At 29.7% G+C, this 22,017-nt stretch overlaps 3 protein-coding genes across 3 annotated transcripts; 2 read left to right on the forward strand and 1 right to left on the reverse strand.

The window, feature by feature from the left end:
- The first annotated feature begins 1,802 nt into the window (after positions 1 to 1,802).
- Positions 1,803 to 3,721, forward strand: LOC145073401 (thioredoxin F-type, chloroplastic-like). Its single transcript, XM_079019948.1, has 3 exons — positions 1,803 to 2,171; positions 3,157 to 3,256; positions 3,505 to 3,721. Exons 1-3 carry the CDS (start codon positions 1,864 to 1,866, stop codon positions 3,637 to 3,639), a joined length of 543 nt encoding a protein of 180 aa, XP_078876074.1. The 5' UTR covers positions 1,803 to 1,863; the 3' UTR covers positions 3,640 to 3,721.
- A 193-nt stretch (positions 3,722 to 3,914) lies between these two features.
- On the reverse strand, positions 3,915 to 4,909 carry LOC145075754 (protein MOTHER of FT and TFL1 homolog 1-like). Its single transcript, XM_079021880.1, has 3 exons — positions 4,653 to 4,909; positions 4,498 to 4,538; positions 3,915 to 4,141 (listed from the first exon to the last, which is right to left on the reverse strand). The coding sequence occupies exons 1-3, from the start codon at positions 4,907 to 4,909 to the stop codon at positions 3,915 to 3,917; spliced, it is 525 nt and encodes a 174-aa protein (XP_078878006.1).
- A 12,644-nt stretch (positions 4,910 to 17,553) lies between these two features.
- On the forward strand, positions 17,554 to 20,319 carry LOC145073456 (protein PSK SIMULATOR 1-like). Its single transcript, XM_079020005.1, has 2 exons — positions 17,554 to 17,664; positions 18,431 to 20,319. Exon 2 carries the CDS (start codon positions 18,486 to 18,488, stop codon positions 20,052 to 20,054), a length of 1,569 nt encoding a protein of 522 aa, XP_078876131.1. The 5' UTR covers positions 17,554 to 17,664; positions 18,431 to 18,485; the 3' UTR covers positions 20,055 to 20,319.
- The last annotated feature ends 1,698 nt before the right edge of the window (positions 20,320 to 22,017 follow it).

The following is a 22,017-nucleotide window of genomic DNA, read 5'->3' on the forward strand; positions in this document are numbered from 1 at the left end:
GGGACGTAAAGTGAGGACAACGGGAATGAGTAATCAGGGTTATTGTTGATTGGTGAACTTAATAATTATATTATTATTGTGGGTTGAAAACCCTATATGCTCACCAGGCTCCTAAGACTGACCCACTCAGTTTTTATGATTACACGTAGTGGACCCCGAGCATAGTCAGAGGACGACGAGAGATTTTTGGATTATAGGCCAGTAGTTGTAAATAACTGTTTAAAGGCTTATAATGTCTTGTTTATGCTTTTGATCTGTATCGGAACATGACATCCCGAGGTTTTTATATATATGGAAAATATATACCTTCTTAATGAAGGATTTTGATAAACTTTTATCATATGTTGTTTGGGGACCAATTCCGCAACATCTTTTAAAAAGATTTCTCTAATTTTATTTTAAAAAACATAAATTAAATCGGTCTTTTCTGGCCGAGAAATTAGGGGATGTCACAATTGCTCTGGTATTTAAAACTTTATATTATTACTGAATTATGTTTACTTAATGGCAAATTAAGTAATGTGACCACAATTCGATATGTATTCGAAGAAAATAACAAAAAAAAATGTTTTTAGTAGACATAACTACTTGGTCCTGACATTCCGAACCAAAAAAACACTTTTTTAACAAAAATTTCCGGAAGTCCGAGCCAACATTCTGGATTCCGGATAACAAACCTTAAAAGAGATTGTAATAGAATTGATTAATAAAATTGTGTTTATAATCGAGAGATAAGAACTATGTAATTGACATAGTTACACAATGGTCCTTTGACTATAGAAGATTTGCTAAATGGGTTTAATATTGGATTGCAATTTTGAATTTCGAAAAAAAAAATTTGGAATTTCAAGAACAAGTCTGAAATCGGACGAACAATTCTAGAATTTCGAGAAAAATTTGTTTTTTTACTTAAATAGAACAAAAAGTTAAACAATATAGTAAATGTGAACTATATATGATATTATTGGTTAAAATCAGACATTTTGTTTAAAACAGTGAAATTAAACACATCGATATAGATATTTCGGATATTAGTAGAATTATATTTTTTTTTCAAAAAAAATGGAAAAAACCAAAAAAATAACTTTAAAATTTGAAGATCAAATCCAGAATGGAGTATTCGGGAGTAAGTGTTCATTTAAACACTTCGAAATATATATTTCAGATATAATTATGAAGATTTATTTGATAAAAAATAGCTTTGAAAATATAAACAATACGAGGACAATCGGAAGAAAGTGGTTATTATTATTATTATTTGAAAAACTCGTTTATAATTATTAGATTATTCAATTTTCCTTATTTAGTTAATACCATAATTAGCAATAGATTGACTGGTAATATAATTATTGACTTTTCGTGGTACCGTTTTTTTAAAGAAATTAAATATTCTTCTATTTTTTTTTTCTATTATCTTTCTATAAACTTAAAATTGTGCTTCATATTTAAATAAAATTAATAAACTTTTATTATATTTGTTATCATCTAAAAATAATAAAAAGATGGTTAGAAAGAAAAAAAATACTAATATTTAATATTTAATTTCATATATATTTTTATTATGGTAATTTATGTATCAACTGTTCTTATAACTGATTTCATATGAGTTAACCGTCTAGTACTTTGATTATTCAATAATTCAATTATCAATAATCACTATTTATTTTGACTAAAAAGTCTCCTTGCTCCATGGTAGCCACAAGAAATTAACTACCGAAACTACCCTCAGATATTCGAATCAAATCCATCGAACTCAAGGGCAACTCCGTACTTTTACACAAGATATCGTACCATCAAGCCTTCTCCATCACATCTCCTTCCAAGCATTCAGATACTCCGAGATAACCGCCCTCCATCGCTACAATGGCGTTACAAATTCATCATGTTTGCCGGCCGATTCTGCCGCCGCCGTCAACTGGATCACGGTCGTCATGGCCGACTAAACAGTTTACCATCGGCAGAGACGTTCACCGATCGGTTGCTTCAACCAAGTCGATCGCTAGTAAAACCAGAAAAAACTTGAGGTCTTCGGTGAGGGTGAGATCGAGCTTGGAGATGTCCGGTCCAACGGTCGTTGTAGGTCAGGTTACCGAGGTTGATAAGGATACATTTTGGCCAATCGTTAATGCCGCTGGTGATAAGACCGTTGTTCTGGATATGTACACTCAATGGTAATTAATTAGCTCAATTATATCTCCTGCATTTGCTGTTATTTAATTCCGTGATTGATTTTGTGAAGAGGTCAAATAGGATATATTTCTCTTTTGTGAAATGGAAACCCTAGACTTGGCTCCGTGGAGTGTTTGGTTATGGAATAAATCATCAGAATCAACAATTTACAAGTATCACAAATGAAATTGGAAGTTAATGTTTTAATGAATTAGGAAACAAATGTGATTCGTAGGTGAGTTCAAGATGATATCATATACCTTCTTTCAAACAGTAGGTTATGTTAAACTTCACTGCTAAGGTTCCATAGTCCACATATTTGTGTGAATAGCCGAATAGTGCTGATTATACATGCTGTATGGTTAGAGATCATTAAATACTCCCTCAATTGAATTCCTAAGCACTTGAGAAGCTTATGAACTCTTTTCTAGATTTTCCTTCTGTGTGTTGAGGTTTACTTTGCTCCATGGATCTTGTATCACTTTCTTGTAATTAAACCGTTTACAATTCAGCTGGATTTTTAGTTTGTACTAATAAACATAATCGGAATACTTACTTAAAGGCCAACAAATCTAAAAACATCGATTAATACTTGTTCATTGAAGTTCATCCAAGTGTCAAGCATGTTCCCTATCAAAAGCTTACATTCTGCAAGATCTCTGTAGAACATTGAGTGTCTCTCAGTTCATGTACACATTCTAAGGTACTCCCTTCACCCCCCCAAAAAAAAAGTCAACCTTTGACTTCTGAATATATATTGAGTTGGATCTAACATTGAAAATTAACAAACTGGGAAAATCTTTATCTGCCATCTTCTATTTGACATTGAATCTGTGCTTACTTTTCTTAAGAAAAATTAAACTTTGGTACACCCAAGTTATTGTTTTTGTTACCAACTTGAATATTTTAAACTCCTTGCTTGTTAACAATTTCATGTAAAAGTATCTATTTGTTTATTGATATTGTTATAACATATCATTGTAATAGGTGTGGTCCTTGCAAAATTATAGCTCCAAAATTCCAAGAATTGGCTGAGAAGTATCTTGATGTTGTCTTTCTAAAGCTTGACTGCAATCAAGAAAATAAGGTATATATGCTTATCATTTTTAATTATATCTGGATGTTTAATTTGTTAATCTTTTTATTCACGAAACATCTTTGCATAATAGGCAAGCGGAACTGATTTTTTTTTTCTTTTCCCAAACTTTACATTCAAACAATACGATCACAAGCTTGAATTTTTATAATCATACCAATTACATTAAATTTATCTAATTATGTTGGTTAATTTGATTAAAATTGGACAAAAAAGTTGAAATTTTGAAAATTTGGCAGCCATTGGCAAAGGAGCTAGGCATAAAGGTGGTACCTACCTTCAAGATTCTTAAACATGGTAAGATTCTAAAAGAAGTCACTGGAGCTAAGTTTGATAGTGTAGTTGCTGCAATGGAGGATGTTAGATCCAGTTAAGTTAAACCCTGTGTGTATAGTGTATACCTTAAGCGTTCATATGTTTAAAATTAATCTAAATCCTAAACTCATTTTCCTTCAAGGTCCTTTTCTAATTTCTATTAATCATTTATTATCGACAACCAAACATAACACTTTTTTATTTAATACGGAAATATCATCATTACATATGCATCATAACCGACATAACATAGCAACATTAATTCAACAACACACTTCAAACATATAGGACACTTCAAACATAAAATAACATAGATTGAAATAAGACGAATTGATCACGCATTTGCATTCCTTCCATTAGCTTGCCTTCGAACATTAAAATACGACAATCCAACCGGTTTTCCCATGTTGTGCATGTTGGCAAAACCCTCAACATTGAAGTGAAAACGAGATTCAATTGCGTCTATATCATCGAGTCGAGCTTGTTGTTGGTATAAAAAAAGTATGTAACGGTGGACACCAATTTGAGGGTTGGGTCCCACATATGGCACAATTTCAGTTCCTATTACATACACAATTTATTGTAAGTGGCAACAACATCAATGTGTTAAAAGGGATGTAAAATCTAATCAACCAATCCATACCCTAGGGTATATAGATAGATTGCTTCTATATATGACCTCCAACGATAAAAAGAAAATATTGTAGTTGCCTAAGTGTATCAACTACCCATGAAACTTCAGTCCACAATGAAATTTAAATTGTGGTGTGATTAAAAAAAGAAAAAAAAAACTGATAAACACCAAAGTTGCATGTAAAGAGGAGCAAGACTAAAAAAACGATAGAAAGAAATATATGATGGACACTACGAAAAATGCATAAACACGAAGAAAATTCATTTCGGAACAACTTGTTTACCTTGCGCACATGACGCCCCACCAGGAATGTTGGTCACAATCCTAAAACAGAAACCACGTGTCAGGAAACAAAAAATGAAACACTGCAACATTTGAAAAAAAAAAAAATCATAGTTTGACCGAAGAAAAATGGCAAAAAAATGAAAAACAACTAACCATGATACGAGTTGGCTAAGGTGTGGTGCATTTGGGTTTGGCACATCTGGATCGATCATAACCAAGGTGTAGAGCTCATTAGGTTGACCACCAATGACAACTCTTGGAGCATTTTGAACAACAAAGGTCTTGAGTTCACAACTATTGATCAACGCATCGGCTCCAAAGTACACTGCCATAGGGATTGTAGGTATAAATGGTTCCATCACATCTTTAAGAGCATTTCTGAGAGCATCAAGATATGCGATTGCATTCATTTTTTGGTTTTGTTTGTATTTTGTATGTCTAATATGCTCTTAACGAGTCTCGTTATATAGAGATGCTAGGGGAATGAAGATGATAACTCATGTGAGTAATCATCACATGAAAATGTACAAAAAAACATTGCAAGTCACACCTTGTAAACCTTGTAAAAGCAAGTCTTAACGCAACAAGTAAAGCATTAAGTTGCCCGGTTATGGGCAAGGGAACCATGTAATACACATTGCATTAGCTATTTTTAGATATGTGATCATGTTTATGCCACATTTTTGTGGATGTATATTGATTGATAATAGTGATCTTGGAAAAAGGTTCTAACTTTAACTTGTGAATTCAAACATACTTTTTGATTTTTATGTCTAAACTTGTATCTATAATGATATAACTGTTGAAACGAACTTCAGAAATAAGATAGGTTGTTACTAGAAAATTATAATGTATATCATAAAGCAGTTCTAGAAAATTAATAATTTTAAAGTAACAAACTATCTTATAATTTTTATTAACATTCGTATAATGTAACGAGACAATAGTATTTATTGGGGTAGACAAACATATAACACTAAATAAGATGAAGAAAATATATATTAATACATTTATGGTTCCAAAGTGTATAAGGAGTTGTATTGTAGTAGTTGAGTTCAATATAACAGATAATGCAAAAATATATATGAAAAACCGACGTAATGAATTATAAAGTAATGTAAAAAGATGTAAATATTATTTCCATATTTGATTTATAATTTTTTTTATAATCATTATTCTTATAGAAGGATAGACTATCTAAAGTTGAAATATATGATACTAGGTTACAACTAAGGCTGTTAATCGGGTCAACCCGATCGAGTTTCGGGTTAATCGGGTTTTCACAAAAAATAATTTAACCCGACACCCGACCCTATTAAGGTATGGGTTGGTCGGGTTTCGGGTTTATAGGGTCGGGTTAGTCGGGTTAATAGACTAAACACTTAATTTAAACATAATATATATGGTTTTTTCAAGAGTACAATCTGATATAAACTCAAACCATTTTTTTACTCTTTTCTTAACATCAAGAATGCATATAAATTGAAATAAATTAAAAATAGAAGATCATGGACCTCATGGTTATTACAACATATGAGAAAGCATGCATGCCACAATACCTAAAAGAGTTTTTCCATTATAAATATTAAATATATGAACTTTTAATCTCTAGTTAACGATCAACATCATGTAGTCTATTCATGTTTATAGTTAGTTTAAAGTAGAAATAACCATCAAATAAAAGCTTTACTTTCTCAGCTGCTCCAGTACTTTTGAGATTTTATATCTTTTTGGACTTCAACTTCACCAATGGGAGTTACTTGGCCCTCGTATGCTTCTAGAGTCACAAAAATTTACATTTTCAAAGGGTTTGTAGTCTTTTTGTACTGTTCAAGTAGAGAGCGGTGGAATATGTAAAGGTTGTGAATTACTAACCGGGTTATTCGGGTTGACCCGAAACCCGATTTTTTTGTAAAAATCAACCCTAAACCCGATCCTAAATACAAATCGGGTTTGTCGGGTCAACCCGAATAACCCGATTTAAAATTCTAACCCTATTGAACCCGATCCTAATAAACTTATTCTGGTTAGGATCGGGTCGGGTTAATCGGGTCCGGGTTTTTTTGACACCCCTAGTTACAACCTGTGGAAACCACGGGTAATAACGAAAAATAATATAATAATAAAAATAATAAAGAAAAATCAAATATTTATAAAATTTTAATAAATTAATAAGATATAAGTTTGCTTAGATTTTATATTTATTATTTAAAATTATATATATATATATATATATATATATATATATATATATATATATATATATATAATATCCGATAAATGTTATGTATGTTTAGATATTTAATAAAGCTATGATTTTATAAAATGAATATAAATTTGAGTATAGTGTAAAAAATGACAATGAATCTAAACATGCATGAATAAATATATTTTACTACGTTTATAAAATATTTTGAACGAAAATAATAATGTTGATAAACAAATTTGTATAATAAACAATGTAATTTTAGTTATAATTTAAGTGAAAAAAATATTGAAAAAATTATATTGTAACAAATATAACAATAATAAAGAAATGTATTATTGTAACATGTGTCAATAACACTTGTAGTATTAAATTAACATCAAATAAAAATCAAACAAAAAAAACATACATTGCAATAATAATGTATATATAAATGTATATTAAACCCCACAACATAATTCCACAAACACAACACTACAACTTCACATGTTTATTATACACTGTGCTTCTAAATGTATTTTTTGTCTAGACAGTGATAATCATGGATTCAAAAAAATTTCCTTCAACAACTTCTTCTATATTAAGAACCAAGTACAAACCTATGTGACCCATTTCATCTATTTTGTAGTCAACCATAACTGGAAGTATTGAAGATGAGCCGAATTTGACTATAGTATTGGGCATGGTCTAATTTTGGAAAATAAATTCATATACCTCAATACAAATTCAAACATTGTGGTTGGCACATATAAATCAACATTTATTAAATAAAACCATAAGAATAAAAATATTCATTCAAGAAAAAAAAAAAACTTTATATGTAAACTTATTTGTAGTTGTGTTCTGTCTGCATATTACATCTGAAGTTCTAGTATTGTTGAGAACTTGACAACTTGGTTAGTCCTAAATAATATTTTATAAAGTTAAATATATAATTAAATATGATGCTTCTTCTCGAGTCATACAGATCTAACCTGAGACGTTGAGTAACCAAAACAAAGTTACAAAATAAGAATAGGAGCGAGGAAAGAGCGTTGATATTCACTTTGTTCTTACCTAGAACAGGTGGCTGGAAGACTTCAAGGGTGGTAGATGATAGAGGAGATGAGAATCTTCATGATAAAATAAAGTCAAACAAAAAAATATCATAGATGAAAGTTTAAACATAAAATCTTCAAACCTGACAACATAATAGGATGTTTATGATACATCATTATACTTTAACTTAATCAAGTAATTATAAATAATCTTACTAGTTTCTTTCAAGCATTTCATCAAGCATTTGGTGTACATCTTTAAACCTGCCAACTTTGAACATCAAATACAATCTACTCAACCCCAAATTAGTACCAGAGAATAGCTAAAGAAAAAAACTAAAGCTACTTTTATGTTGAACTTCATCAACTTTTTCCTTATGGTTTATGATTCTGTTGCCTTTAATGACCAAAAAACTGTTGAACTTCAAAAACTAATAGAAATCGTTATCTAAAGCTAAATTATACATACATACATATGGTTAATCACCAATAACATACACATCACGTTATGACTGAAATTTTAAGTAAAACTGTCAAACAAAATGTTAGATACATTAATTTCGCAATCAACTAACAGATGATCATAGATATAATGTCTTGAAATTCGAATGGGCATTTGAAACATGAGGAAGAAGAATTGTAGTTGTTGAGCTTAAATTGATGTGTAGAGCACAACATGTTGAATTGTTGGTACAGAAGAATGATATCAATGAGTACAATTACAAATGAATACAGTGGTCAATGGAGGTATATATCAAGCCGATACCCATCGAAATTAAAAATTGAAAGGATCGGATTCCTGATTTTGTGCTCATCAATTGAATTCAAATATAGGATGATGATATTTTTGGAATACAATAAAGCGGTAATGAAGCAATATTTGTTAAAGTTTTCTGGTGAAGGGCACAATGTTTCTATGCGAAGGACGTGCAACAGACGAAGAATTATTTTAGGATGAAATTGATGCATGATAATGGTAAGTATTTGAATATGGTATGTATAGCATATTATGTTAAAATACCATATGAGTTACATATATGTCGATATAAACGGATTAAAGGCAAAATGGCAACGTAGGAGGGCAAAAATGGAATTTAACATTGCAGGGAAATGGAAGATGTAAGTGACACGTGGCAGTTTGGTTTCTTTTATTAAGAGCTAGATTCGAATCTAGCATAACTCCTTTTGGAGTGCTTAATTCTCCACGTGAGCATCCAAAATACCAGTTTATGATTTTTCAATATTTAATAATCGTTAGCTATATATATATATATATATATATATATATATATATATATATATATATATATATATATATATATATATATATATATATATATATATATATATATATCCTTTGAAACCAATACTAAGATTATTAATTTGTTAATTTAATTATAATATTAAATTTCAAACATAAATCAAAATTTCAAATAAAATTTAAAAAATATATATATCTAAAGATTATGATTTAAAATAGCTATTTTTTCTTAAATATAATGTTAAAAATAAAACGTAAATCATTAACAAAAATGTTAATCAAGATTGTTTTTATAATAATAAATTATTTTAAATATTAAACATAACTGGAAATGTTAAATTCATACACAGCCTACATACAAATAACTTAAGTGATATGATTATAAAAGATGTTTATTTTAACTTATTAACAATTTATAGTTGAAAATAGGGTAAAATATAGAAAAACATTATCATTTATCTACCAACATTTAGATAACCCTTACATTTTGTTTATATACAGAAAAACCGTTGTATATTCGGTTACCTTTTAGATTTACTCAAATGTCTATTTTTTTTAAAGAACTACCGATTGTTTTGTGAAATGATATTTATCTTGTTCGTTTTTAGGTTTTCATGAAAAAAAACGATGTCAGTTATATTTGCTTAAGTAAATGACCATTGAATAAATGATCTATTTCTCACGTTTTAACTTAGATAAGAGGCGGTATCACTTATCTTTGTTTTCATGTTAACATAAAAACAAAAAAGATAAATGTAATATCACAAAAGAACCGTTAATTTCTATAAAAACATGATATTTAGGTTAATGTGAAAGGTAAATATAAATGTAAGGTTTTTCTATATATAAATTAAATATAAGAGTTTTCTAAATACTGGTAGATAAATGGTTGTGTTTTTTCTGCATTTTGCCCTTAAAAATAACCATAAATAAAAAATACTTTCCAAAAAACTATATATTGAAAAGTAAATTTACTTTTATTTCCATATGCAACCCATAATGTATGATATTGAAATGATATGGTTTTGATATATATCTATCTTATGATATATTTAATGTAATTAGAATGTTTTTTTTAATAAATAGTGTAAGAATCATTAAGTGAAAGTTAATAAGGTATATAGTTATTTTAATAACATATATTTGGAAATATTTTAATTACAGTGTTTTATTTTTCACAACACACAACATTCACCTAGTTAATAGCCATATATATATAATGATAGAAGGACACATTATCTCATGCTTTAAACTATAACATTTAGCATTTAAGAATAACAATCTTTGAAAATTAGGAATAAGAGAAAAAAATAGGAATAAGAGAAAAGGAACCAAAGTGTCTTTATTGGATTGGTGCCCTCCGCCAAATATAGCAAAACGTTGAGGGTTGAAGCCTCGTTAAAAAAGTGTGCAGATTTATGAGTTGAGTAAGAGGTATCTGCGTTAGTTGTTAGAAAAAAATGAGCAAATGTGAGAAAAAAAATCTTTGTGACACACTTTAAATGCGTTTAGAGAAATCCTAGTCCTCTCTAATTAAACTAAGTGTGTACCTTAACTATTCATATATTTTAAATTACTCTAAACCATGAACTCATTTTCACATAACTTTTCTATTAAATATTGATTCTAGACAACCAAACAAAAAGATATGTATTTAATACATAGATATTATCATTAAACCACATAATAACTGATATACCATAACAAACGAAATCAGACTTTGTATATAAAATAAAATAGAATAAAATATGACGAATTAAATTCTCTAGCATTCCCTTCGTTTAGCTTGGCTTCGAACATTAAAATAAGCAATCCCAATCAGGTTTCCTAAGTTGTGCTTGTTTGCAAAACCATCAACGTTGAAGCAAATACGAGAATGTCAAAGTTGGATAGGAGCTTATGTGAAAATGTCACATTTGGCTTGGATATTTGCGAAAAATGTCATATTTTAGTAGTAATCCTTGCGAAAATGTCACTTTTTGGCAAGAGCTTCTACGAAAATATCATTTTGGCAGGCGATCCTACCAAACAGTCAAATTTTTGGTAAGAGTTTTTACACAAATTTGATTTTTTTGCTCAAAAACTTGCAAAAATCATGCATTTTCAAAACAATATCTCTTGTTAAATGTACCAAATAAAAACATCTTTTATCCTATAAGCAAAAATGGTATATTTTATCCTTCCACATTTCTTTCGGAGAGAATTTTGGTGGTACTTGAAAGCTGAAACATGAAAAATAAGTAGTTTATTTTTTGGGTTTAAGTACTTGGGTCACTAGGCCCGTCCTATTTCATAGGGAAATGGCCAAATACATAGGAATGCTTGCAAAAATGCAATCTATTTTCATCATGTTTTCAGCTATTACTTTTAACATCCTAAGAACGGAATATCATATAATCTATATTATATCATTATATCATATCGTATCATATCATATCATACTATATTATAAAGAAAATATTTTTCCTTTCACCACATTCATTTGAAACTCCCATGCATTTTTCCTTTCACCACATTCATTCGAAACTCCCATGACTTTTCAATTTCTTTCAAATAATAATTATAAGTTGGTTAATAAGGTTAAATAAATATCAAACCTAAAATGTAATCATATATAAACTAAATTTCAATATTAAAATAATATATTTACTTCTACTTATAAATTTATGTTTTTTAACTTTTAACATATTATACTTAATTTATTAGTTTTAATATATTATTGGTTGTAAACCGTTATCATTTAAAAGATACAATTTTGAAACAATTTGTATAAAATATTTAAATTATTAATTTGAACATAACATTATAGGGCCAACTTAAATATAAATTTTAGTTTAACTTAAACAACCCAAAAAATATTTTGTAAATAGTTAAAAGTGATTAATTGTAGTGTCTTTCTAATAATGATTATAAATTTGTTAATAAGGTTAAATAAATATGAAACCTAAAATGTAATAATAAATATACTAAATTTTAATTTTAAAATAATATCTTTACTTCTACTTATAAAGTTATTTCTTTAACTTTTAACGTATTATACTAAATTTATTAGATTATGTTGTTGTATGTAACCTATTAACAGTTTAAAGCTACAACTTTTAAACAGTTTGGACAAAATACTTAAATTGTTAATTTAAATATAACATTACAATGTCAACTTAAATATCAATTTCAGTTCCACTTAAAAAACCAAAGAATATTTTGTAAATAGTTAAAAGTGATAAATTGTAGTGATAAATGCAAAAACTAAATTGTAATCTAAATTTAACTAAAATATTTCCTAAAGATATTTTTATAATCGTTAAAAAATTTCAAATAAGTAGCTTAAAATAACTTATAATAACAATAGTTAAAAATAACTCTATATAAATGATTGTATTGTTGCCTTTAAAATAAAAAAAACAATGTTTGGTGTTTTAAATAATTATAATGATAGAAATTAAAACATTAAGTAATAAATTAAAAAAAATTAATTAACAATATCAACAACTATAAATAACATTAAACCATATATTATATTTAATTTTATTTATGTGCAACTCGCGGATAAAAGTCATTCAAACGATTAAAATTATGCAATTATAATAGATGTATATATTATCATATAATTCAAAATAATCAATATATTATATCAATTTAGTATACGAATTATTATATCAAATTTAACAACAACATTATTGCTATATTTAAAAAACCTTATATATTTGTAAAGACTTCAACTATATAGGTGTTTCTGCGCAACACACATGTATTCGTCTAGTATCTTATAAAGCTAGCATTTTTCCTTGAACCTGATGCATTTGAAACTTCCAAGACTATTCAACTTATATAATTTAATTTATGATTAATTGAAATGTTGTGATTTGTAACTTCCAAAACTCTTTAAATCATGTTATTTAATTGACAGGTTAAATAAAATATTTAGCCTATATAAAAAACATTGTAGCTTGCATATTACATGTATGTCAACACAAATGATAGATTATATTTGTAGAGTTTGAAGAGTTATATGAGTTGTTCCATGAATGTAAGAGAGCAATTGCAACTTTTCCAAATGTAAATGCAAGTAAATGCAAATTTGGTGCATGTAAAGTTTTATATATTAGCTAAGCTTCAAATTTGGGTATGTGTGTACAGGTATACTTGAGATAATTTTTTTAATTTTATGTTATATGGATCATTTTATAATCACAAGATGATGAAGTGCAACTGATAATTACTTCTCATGAGCTTTTGGTAAATCAACATAATCTATTTTTCTTTCCAAGTGAATATTATTCAACATGTATTTTATGATATTAGTTATATACTATGTTAATTCGTATCGTTTATTTTGTCGTAAATAACATCAATGGAACTTTTGATAATTGATTTTGATAAAAGGATATTACAATTATTATTCCAAATTGTTGGTGATAATGACGAATTAGAAGGAATGATTTTTAATATAATATGACTTTATTGTTGAAAATCAATTATTATTTATATGTTATAAAAATACATTCATTATGTTCTCGCAAATTTTATATGCATGTATCCATTTTTTAAATGTTTTTATAGTAATAAAAATAAGTACTCTGCTATATCTTATTATATTAGTCAATCTCTTTTTTCCTATTCGTTCTTCACTGTAAAGTTAAAGTAAAAATAAAGAAAATATTAATACTTTTATAAGAAAATATAAGTGATAAAAATATACTTCACGTGTAACACTCCCCACTCCCTAACCCACTCTTAACATGTTTTTTTTTTTAAATTAATATTGGTCTTAATACTTAACAATTATTATAACTTTAAATTTCAAATCACTATTTTACTTGGACCCTTCCAATATTTCATAGTTTTAACGACAAAAGTAAAAATACAATACTAAAATACGATAACAATGGAGAACAAATTATCTGAGAGCTTCAACAGTGTCATCAGGAATGCAAGGAAAAAGCCAATCATCACCATGTTAGAGGAGATTAGATTGTATGTTATGCAGAGAATATACAATTTAAAGATTAAAGGTAGTTCATGGCCTGATTACAAGCCTTGCCCAACAATTACACTCCTACTGAATCAATTAAAAAAAAGCTCAAAGGTACTTTCTAATCTTTACACTCATAATTGTATGTAGTTACTTATGTTATGTCTGCAATAGGTATTGGCAGGTTTTACCAAGTGGTCTAAACCAATTTGAAACAAGAAACATGGTTGAGTCTTATGTTGTTGACTTAGACAAGAAGACTTGTACTTGTAGAGTGTGGCAACTTAATGGGTATGGATGTGTGCATTCAGTTACAACTATATCATTTATGAATAGAGATGTTGGTGGTTATGTGGATATAATGTTCTATGGAGCAGTCTACAAGAATACTTATAAGTATCTAATTCATGGGATGAATGGTAGCAATATGTGGCCACCTATTGACTTCATAACACCTCTTACACCAATGAAGAGAAGAATGCCAGGTAGACCAAAGGTTAACAGAAGTACATTACAAGTTAAACCCAAATGAAAATATCATGCGGTGTGTGTAAAAATATCAGAAAAGCTCCCAAGGCACATTGTGTCTAAGGCAGGGAAAAAAAAATATCATGCGGTGTGTGTAAAAATGTTGGGCATAACAAGGTCACATGTCCTCAAGCTAAAAGACCTCAAGTGCAAAAACCTGAAGTTGGTAGGAGGCCAAAACTAAATGTGAAAAAAGGAAAACAGGTGTCAATGAAAATGGTGAAGGATCAGGAGGTGTTGGTGCAGGAAGCAGTGGATCAAAATCAATGTATGAAGGGAAAAATGGTGAAGGAGCACAAGGTGTTGGTGCAGGAAGCAGTGGATCAAAATCAGTTCATGAAGGGCAAAATGGTGAAGGAGCACAAGGTGTTGGTGCAGGAAGCAGTGGATCAAAATCAGTGCATGAAGGGCAAAATGGACAAATAAAAGTGGGTAAATGTAAAAGAAAGAATCATCAAGATGAAACTTGCTAAGAGGGTGAAAGGCAAAGATGGGAAAGGAGATACCGGTGCAAACCCATTCGAGCTTAATTATTAGGATCTGATTTCATTTAAGTTGTTATGTTTTAACTTGGTTGTGTTTGGTTGGACTTTATTGTTAAGTTTGGAATTGAGTTGTAGTAGGTTGTTAAGTTTGGATTTGAACTGAATTTGTTATTTGAGAAACATATGTGTTTAAGAAATTTGGTTGTTTGAGAAACATGTGTTTATTTGTACTACTTATGTTGTTTGAGAAATTTGGTGTGTTTAAGAAAGATATGTACTTCTTTTCGTGATCGTGCATGGTGCATGTTAACTAAGGGAACATTGGGTCAGTAGTTCCAGGAAGGAATGTTTACTTGGTTAGATTACAAAGGAACATGTGGTCCTAGTAAAATCAGGATCAACATACAAAACAAAACAAAGTACATTACAAGTTAAATAACAAATGGTCCAATAATTTGCTTGTTCATGATTTGTTCATACAAAACACATCAAAGTACATTACTAGTTAAACATACAAACCAAAACAAAGTACATTACAAGTTCAACCCAAATGACCTTCATTACAACTTGTACATGATTAAACACAAAAAAAATATCTAACTACATATTAGGTAAACCTTCAACTTAAAATCTCAGATTGAAGCTTTTTTCGACCTAAACAACCCAGTTATGATCACACCTTCATTGTTGCATTGCATTTCATCAATTCAAGCTATAAAACCTAAACAAGCATCCTGATTCCAAACTATTTGCTTGAATTAATACATCTTTAAAAAACTAGGGTTAACATCAGAAATTGAATAAATGGTGAATTACCTTTTTAGGACATGCACAAAAGGGCCTTCCTAGGTTATTGGTAGTACGTGATGTTCTTATTATAGCCTCAGCTCCACATCCACATTCCATATTCTTCATTATGTATCTTCACAGTGGAGAGAATTTTAAGAAGAAAACAATGTGCTAGAATGAAACAAATTGGTATATAAGAAAGGGTAGTACGTGTAAAAGACTATATTACCCCCACTGTGCAAGGCACGTGCGGTCACTAACATCCCCACTTTTTCCTTCTTTCCATTACTATTGCCCTTTCAACGGATTTTTTTAATGAAAATTAACAAGTAAATAAGATCATAAGCAATGAACAAAGAACATCACCCAAGCTCACAAAATGCTTATCATTTAGACAGGTCTTTCATTAATCATTGGATTTCACTTACAAAATGTCTATCATTTAGAGAGATCTTTTACATATTACGCCAAAAAAAAAAAAACAGAAAATCTACATACTAATAAGCTTCTTAAACACAAACCACCATTACTTCAAATCCACCATCACCCAAGCTTAAGAACGAAATGGATCACAACCACCATTAACAAGAACATCCTCACCATCATGCCACCCATGGCAACTCCAACGACTTCAAACTTCTGATCATGGTCATCCAACTTGTGCTGGAGACTGATGTGGTCGATCCTGCAAACGATATACTCCTGTCCAAGTTGCTCCTTCAACCGTTTCATTTCAGTTTGGTTTTCTGTAATCTTCTGACCACAATCACAGAAGATTAAATGGAGCACATTGTAGTTGATGTCTTCACAAGAATTTAAAGAGTCAGGTGAAGGTGGTGGAGCCGACATTGTTGCTTTTTAAGGGTTCTTCCAGATGATTGTTTGTCCGAATTTGGTAAACAAGTTTGAGAGTTGTTTTACTTCAAACCACACATGGGTGTGTCCCCTTATAATTCAAGACGTTTGTATGGGACTCAATCGAATCGACAGTGTAAGGTTGTTAGGGTGTTGGTGGAAATTAAAGACGATCATTACTCTTTGCATGTGTCAGCTTCTATGTCATCAACTCAACTCGGTATTGACTCAATGTGTTAACTCACATGTATACATGGCAAGTGACGATGCAGGTTAACCTGCTAAAATGGGTAAGATGACTTTCCCAATCGGTAAAACACAAGTTTATGCCCTTAAAATGCAAAAAATAGTGACGAAGGACCATTTAAACCATTATACGTAACTTTGTTGGGCTAGTGACAATAATCCTATATTTTAATACATGATATTTTAAAAATACATTAATATCTAAATAATAAAATATACTACAATACAATTTTGTTAGATATTTTTTCTCTAAAATATAATATATAATAAAATTATTACATACATAATAATAAAAATAAATAAAGCTTTGTAAATGTTATATAGTCGATATGAATTTTATATTTGATAGATAAATATTACTTATATTTAGCAAATAAATTATCCAGTTAAAAATAATAAAAAATATATATTTTTAATAAAAAAATATTATTAAATATTAAAATTAAATATATAAAATATAAAAATAAAATAATTAAATAAATAATAGTGGTCGATAGAAAATAAAAAAAAATTAAAAAACAAAATAACTCATACTCACTCTAACATGTTTGCACCATGTAATAGAGGGGTCTGAAGGAACATTTAATTAAACTAGAAGGACTAAAAAGAAAACTTTCTATCACATTAATTTCCTATTTTTAAGTTCACTCGGTTTCTTCTTAACCTTCCATGTGGTCACTGCAGCTTCTTCCCCCTTTCCTCCTCAACTGAAGAACACACATTCTCTCTTCTCTACACTTCGAAATTTGTGCTTAAGATTCTACATCTTTTCTACTCATAGAATCGGTGAGTTTTCTTTTTCATTCTCGTATGAAGATTCCGTTGATTCTCTTTTCTTATTTGCATGTTTTATCGCAGCTGTCATTGCATTAGTAAAAAACGGTGGGGCTAGGGTTTGGTTTACACGTTCATTTAATAGTTGTAATTTGACATTTTCTTGTTTCAGTAGTGTATGGGAGTATTAAATGATAGGTTTGGAATTGGAATGGGGATTTGTATACCAGCTTGACTGGTTTTGAGCTCGGAAGCTTGGAAATTGGAATGAGGAATAAAGTTCTGTTTGGTTGAATTTCATTTCCATTTTTTCCGTTTCATACTCATTTGATTGGGATTCACAAACAGTAAATTACGTAGTCTTTGAGACATTGGAGTTCCAAATGGATCTTTTTAGATAAGATTTTAGATTTTTGCTCAACTTTGATTCTAAATCATGAAATTGGATATGGTTACTTCAAATCCCAATTCAAGGTCATGCAACTGGAGTACCTAAGCCTATCATTGGATTGGTTTGATTAGGGTTGATTTTTGCTACTGATTAGCCAAATTCGATTATGGTTGATTTTGGGTTTAATCCAGCAAGACTTTGTTCCTTTATAGTTACTTTTGGTTGAACTTTTTATAATGCTATACTTCCTCTCATGCATGCATCTAAAGGTTACCTTTTAAATCTGTTCATACTGAATTTGCTATACTTCCTATATACGCTACACAACAACAAAATTAATCTTGAGATTACTTTTTTGATTGTTTCTATCTTTACATTTTGAATCAGAATCTAGCAACTACTATCAAGCTTGACTCCAAGATCTTTACTTTAAACATTCTCGATGGTTTCCGAATCATGGTTTCATAGCATCTGGAAACCTTCAAAGAACCACAACCATGGTCCAGAAAAGGCACGAATTGGAGTGTTGGTGTTTGAAGTAGCAAGTGTAATGTCCAAGCTTGTTCATCAATGGAACTCCCTTACAGATAAACAAGTCATGAAGTTAAGAGAAGAGATCAGCAACTCAGTAGGCATCAAAAAGCTCATATCAGAAGACGATGATCATGTAGTAGACTTAATCTGCACCGAAATGCTTCACAACTTAGAAAACATTGCAAAAGTTGTAACAAGACTCTCAAAGAAATGCAAAGATCCCCTTCTAATTTGCTTTGAACGTGCATACGATGATTTGATCAAACATGGTGTTGATCAATACCAATGGCAAGTTTCTTGGAAGAAGATGAACACAAAAGTGAAAAAGATGGAAACTTTCATCATGGTTAATGCAAATCTATATCAAGAAATGGAAACCCTAACTGAGCTTGAACAAATGTTGAAGAGAATGAAGAACAACGAAGATCATGACACCATAATTGTAGCTGAATACACAAAGAAGGTGACATTGAAGCAGAAACAAGTGAGGCGTTTGAAAGAGATCTCATTATGGAACAGGACATACGACTATGTTGTCCTCCTTCTTGCAAGATCTATTTTCACCATTTTTGCTAGAATTGGACACGTATTTGGAATCACTCATGTCTTACCTCAAATTGAAGAAAGTATGGTGATAGATTCTTCACGCAATCAATCCGTATCTGGGTTTCTTGAATCTTCAGTTACAATGTTCAATTCAGGTCCCTTGGGTAACATTAATGCCAAATCCGGCCCGATTTCAAAATTCTACTCGGGCCCACTTGGTAAACAAAGAAACACAAGTTATTTTTCAGGAACAATCGCGAATCCAACATCATCAAAATCAGGTCCTTTGACTCGAGCTGCTAAATCCGGGCTAAAATGGTGGAATAATTCATCAAAGATCCATGGAAAAAGCATCACCCCTAATCTTTCAAGTACTAATTCAAAGACCCACAATCAAGTTTCAAGATTTTCTAGCAAAAAGCAAAAACCCCAAATTGCCCCTCCTCCTCCAGAAACCCTTGGTGCTGTTGCTTTAGCTTTACACTATGCGAATGTGATTATAGTACTTGAGAAATTAGTAGCATCACCTCATTTGATTGGGCATGATGCAAGAGATGATTTATACAACATGTTGCCTAAAACAGTGAGAAATGGTTTAAGGGGAAGGTTAAAACCATATGCAAAAAGTATGGGTTCTTGTGTTTATGATAATGATCTTGCAGAAGAATGGAGTGAGGCTATGTTGGGAATTTTGGATTGGTTATCACCACTTGCTCATAATATGATAAGATGGCAAAGTGAAAGAAGTTTTGAGCATCAAAATTTGCTTTCTAGAACCAATGTTCTTTTAGTGCAAACTGTTTACTATGCAAATCAAGAAAAGATTGAAGCTATGATTGTTGAGCTTTTGGTGGGGCTTAATTATATATGGAGGTTTAGTAGGGAAGTTAATGCAAAAAGTTTGGAGTGTGAGAATGGTGTTGATGACTGATGATTAGGGTACACTCTTTACAATACAAGTTCATAATTTTCTGTTTGAAAGCCATATATATGTGTTATTGGCTTCTTGTTAGGTGGTCGTAATAGGGTAGATTTATATATATACACTTAACTGTGAAATTATAAGGTTTTTACTATAGATATAAGATGTTTGAGAACTGAGGTTGATGTGGTTTTGGACATCTAATAATATTCTGTCTTGAACTAAATGTATAGAGGTATGATCTATAATAGTATTGTGTAACCCTTTTCTATAATCTCCATGTACTTGATGATGATATATCAAATTTAGTGGATATGTTAAATAATAAGATTTTTATAACAAAATACATTATTAAAAAGTTGTTGACAAGACATCAATCTAAACATAAGTTGTTATAATTCATGGTTAAAATGACACCACTAAACATAAGTTGTATTTTATGTTACCTCATTTGCTCATCAACACTTTCCTATGACCCTACAACATCGCATGATTAAATCTTTGTCACTAATTGATTGGTTGATTAATCAAATTTATCAGATATATTAAATAGTAAGATTTTTTTAACAAAATACATTATTAAAAAGTTATTGACAGGACATAAATCTAAATATAACTTGTTGTAATTCATGGTTAAAATGACACCACTAACAAAGATTCTGCAAGTAACTTCCTTCATAGGGGGCTTAGGGCCACACTTATAATGTAAAGTTGCTTGTTATGGGGCTTCTGTCAATCCGTTATGATTTCTAATAAAAATAATATGGTGTATGTTTATAATATGTTTTTATTTATTGGGTGGATATTCACTCAACTTTTTGCAATGAAGAAATCTAACTTTGGATTTGGGTTTACTGGCGGAGACATCAGGGGGTGTCGGGTTTAATTAAAAAGGTCAATTTTACAACAAAAATATGTTGATATTGTTAATGCTCTATCTATGGTTTCTACAACAAAAATATTAATTCAAAAGTTGAGAACTGATGGTTGGCAATTGCTTTTGGACCAAGTGATTTGTTTTTTTGTGAGAAAAATAGAATTCATGTCCCTAACATGAATGAAACGTATAGATATTTAATTCACCAACGTCGTGACAAAGACAATATAACCACAGAGCATCACTAACGAGTTGAACTATTCATTACTACAATTGATAGTAAGTTGCAAGAGTTGAACTCAAGATTTAATGAGTCTGCAACAAAGCTTCTCCGTCCCAGTATTATGCTAGATCCAAGAAAATCCTTAAATGTTGAGGACATATGTAAATTAGCAACATCATATTATCCTATGGGCTTTACAGTGCACGAAAGAAATTTGTTGAAAATTGAGTTACAACGTTATAAACTAACAGAAAAATTCTTCTACAATTAATGAGTTGTGTAGAGGCCTACATGAAACAGAAAAGTCAGATAGTTATCATTTGTTTGATAAATTGATTCGTCTTATATTGACTCTCCATGTTTCTATAGCGACATCTGAAAGAGCATTTTCAACAATGAAAATTAAGAAAACACGACTCCAAAATACCATGAATAATGATTTTCTTATAAGTCGTTTGGTTGTTAACATATATATATATATATATATATATATATATATATATATATATATATATATATATATATATATATATATATATAGAGAGAGAGAGAGAGAGAGAGAGATTGTTGATATTATAGATGATTTCTATTCCATTAAACAAATATAAGCACAACTTAAAATGCATAACGTACTATTTCTTATGTTTATATATATATTTTTTAATTTTCTAAAATGAACCATTTGTATCTATGTTATAATTACTTATTTTAATATTTGGAGGTTAATGGATGAATATGAGTTGATGCTTATAGTTAGTCGAAAATGTTTGAAGTTTAAGGTTAATAGAGACAAATTTTTAATTCTTTGTGATTTTGTCTTTTAAATTTTTAGACCTATTAATTATTCGGGTATAACATTATATTTTAATATA

This window comes from Lactuca serriola, chromosome 9, assembly GCF_051521515.1.
Source record: "Lactuca serriola cultivar US96UC23 chromosome 9, Lser_US96UC23_V15, whole genome shotgun sequence".
In the NCBI taxonomy this organism is placed as follows: domain Eukaryota; kingdom Viridiplantae; phylum Streptophyta; class Magnoliopsida; order Asterales; family Asteraceae; genus Lactuca; species Lactuca serriola.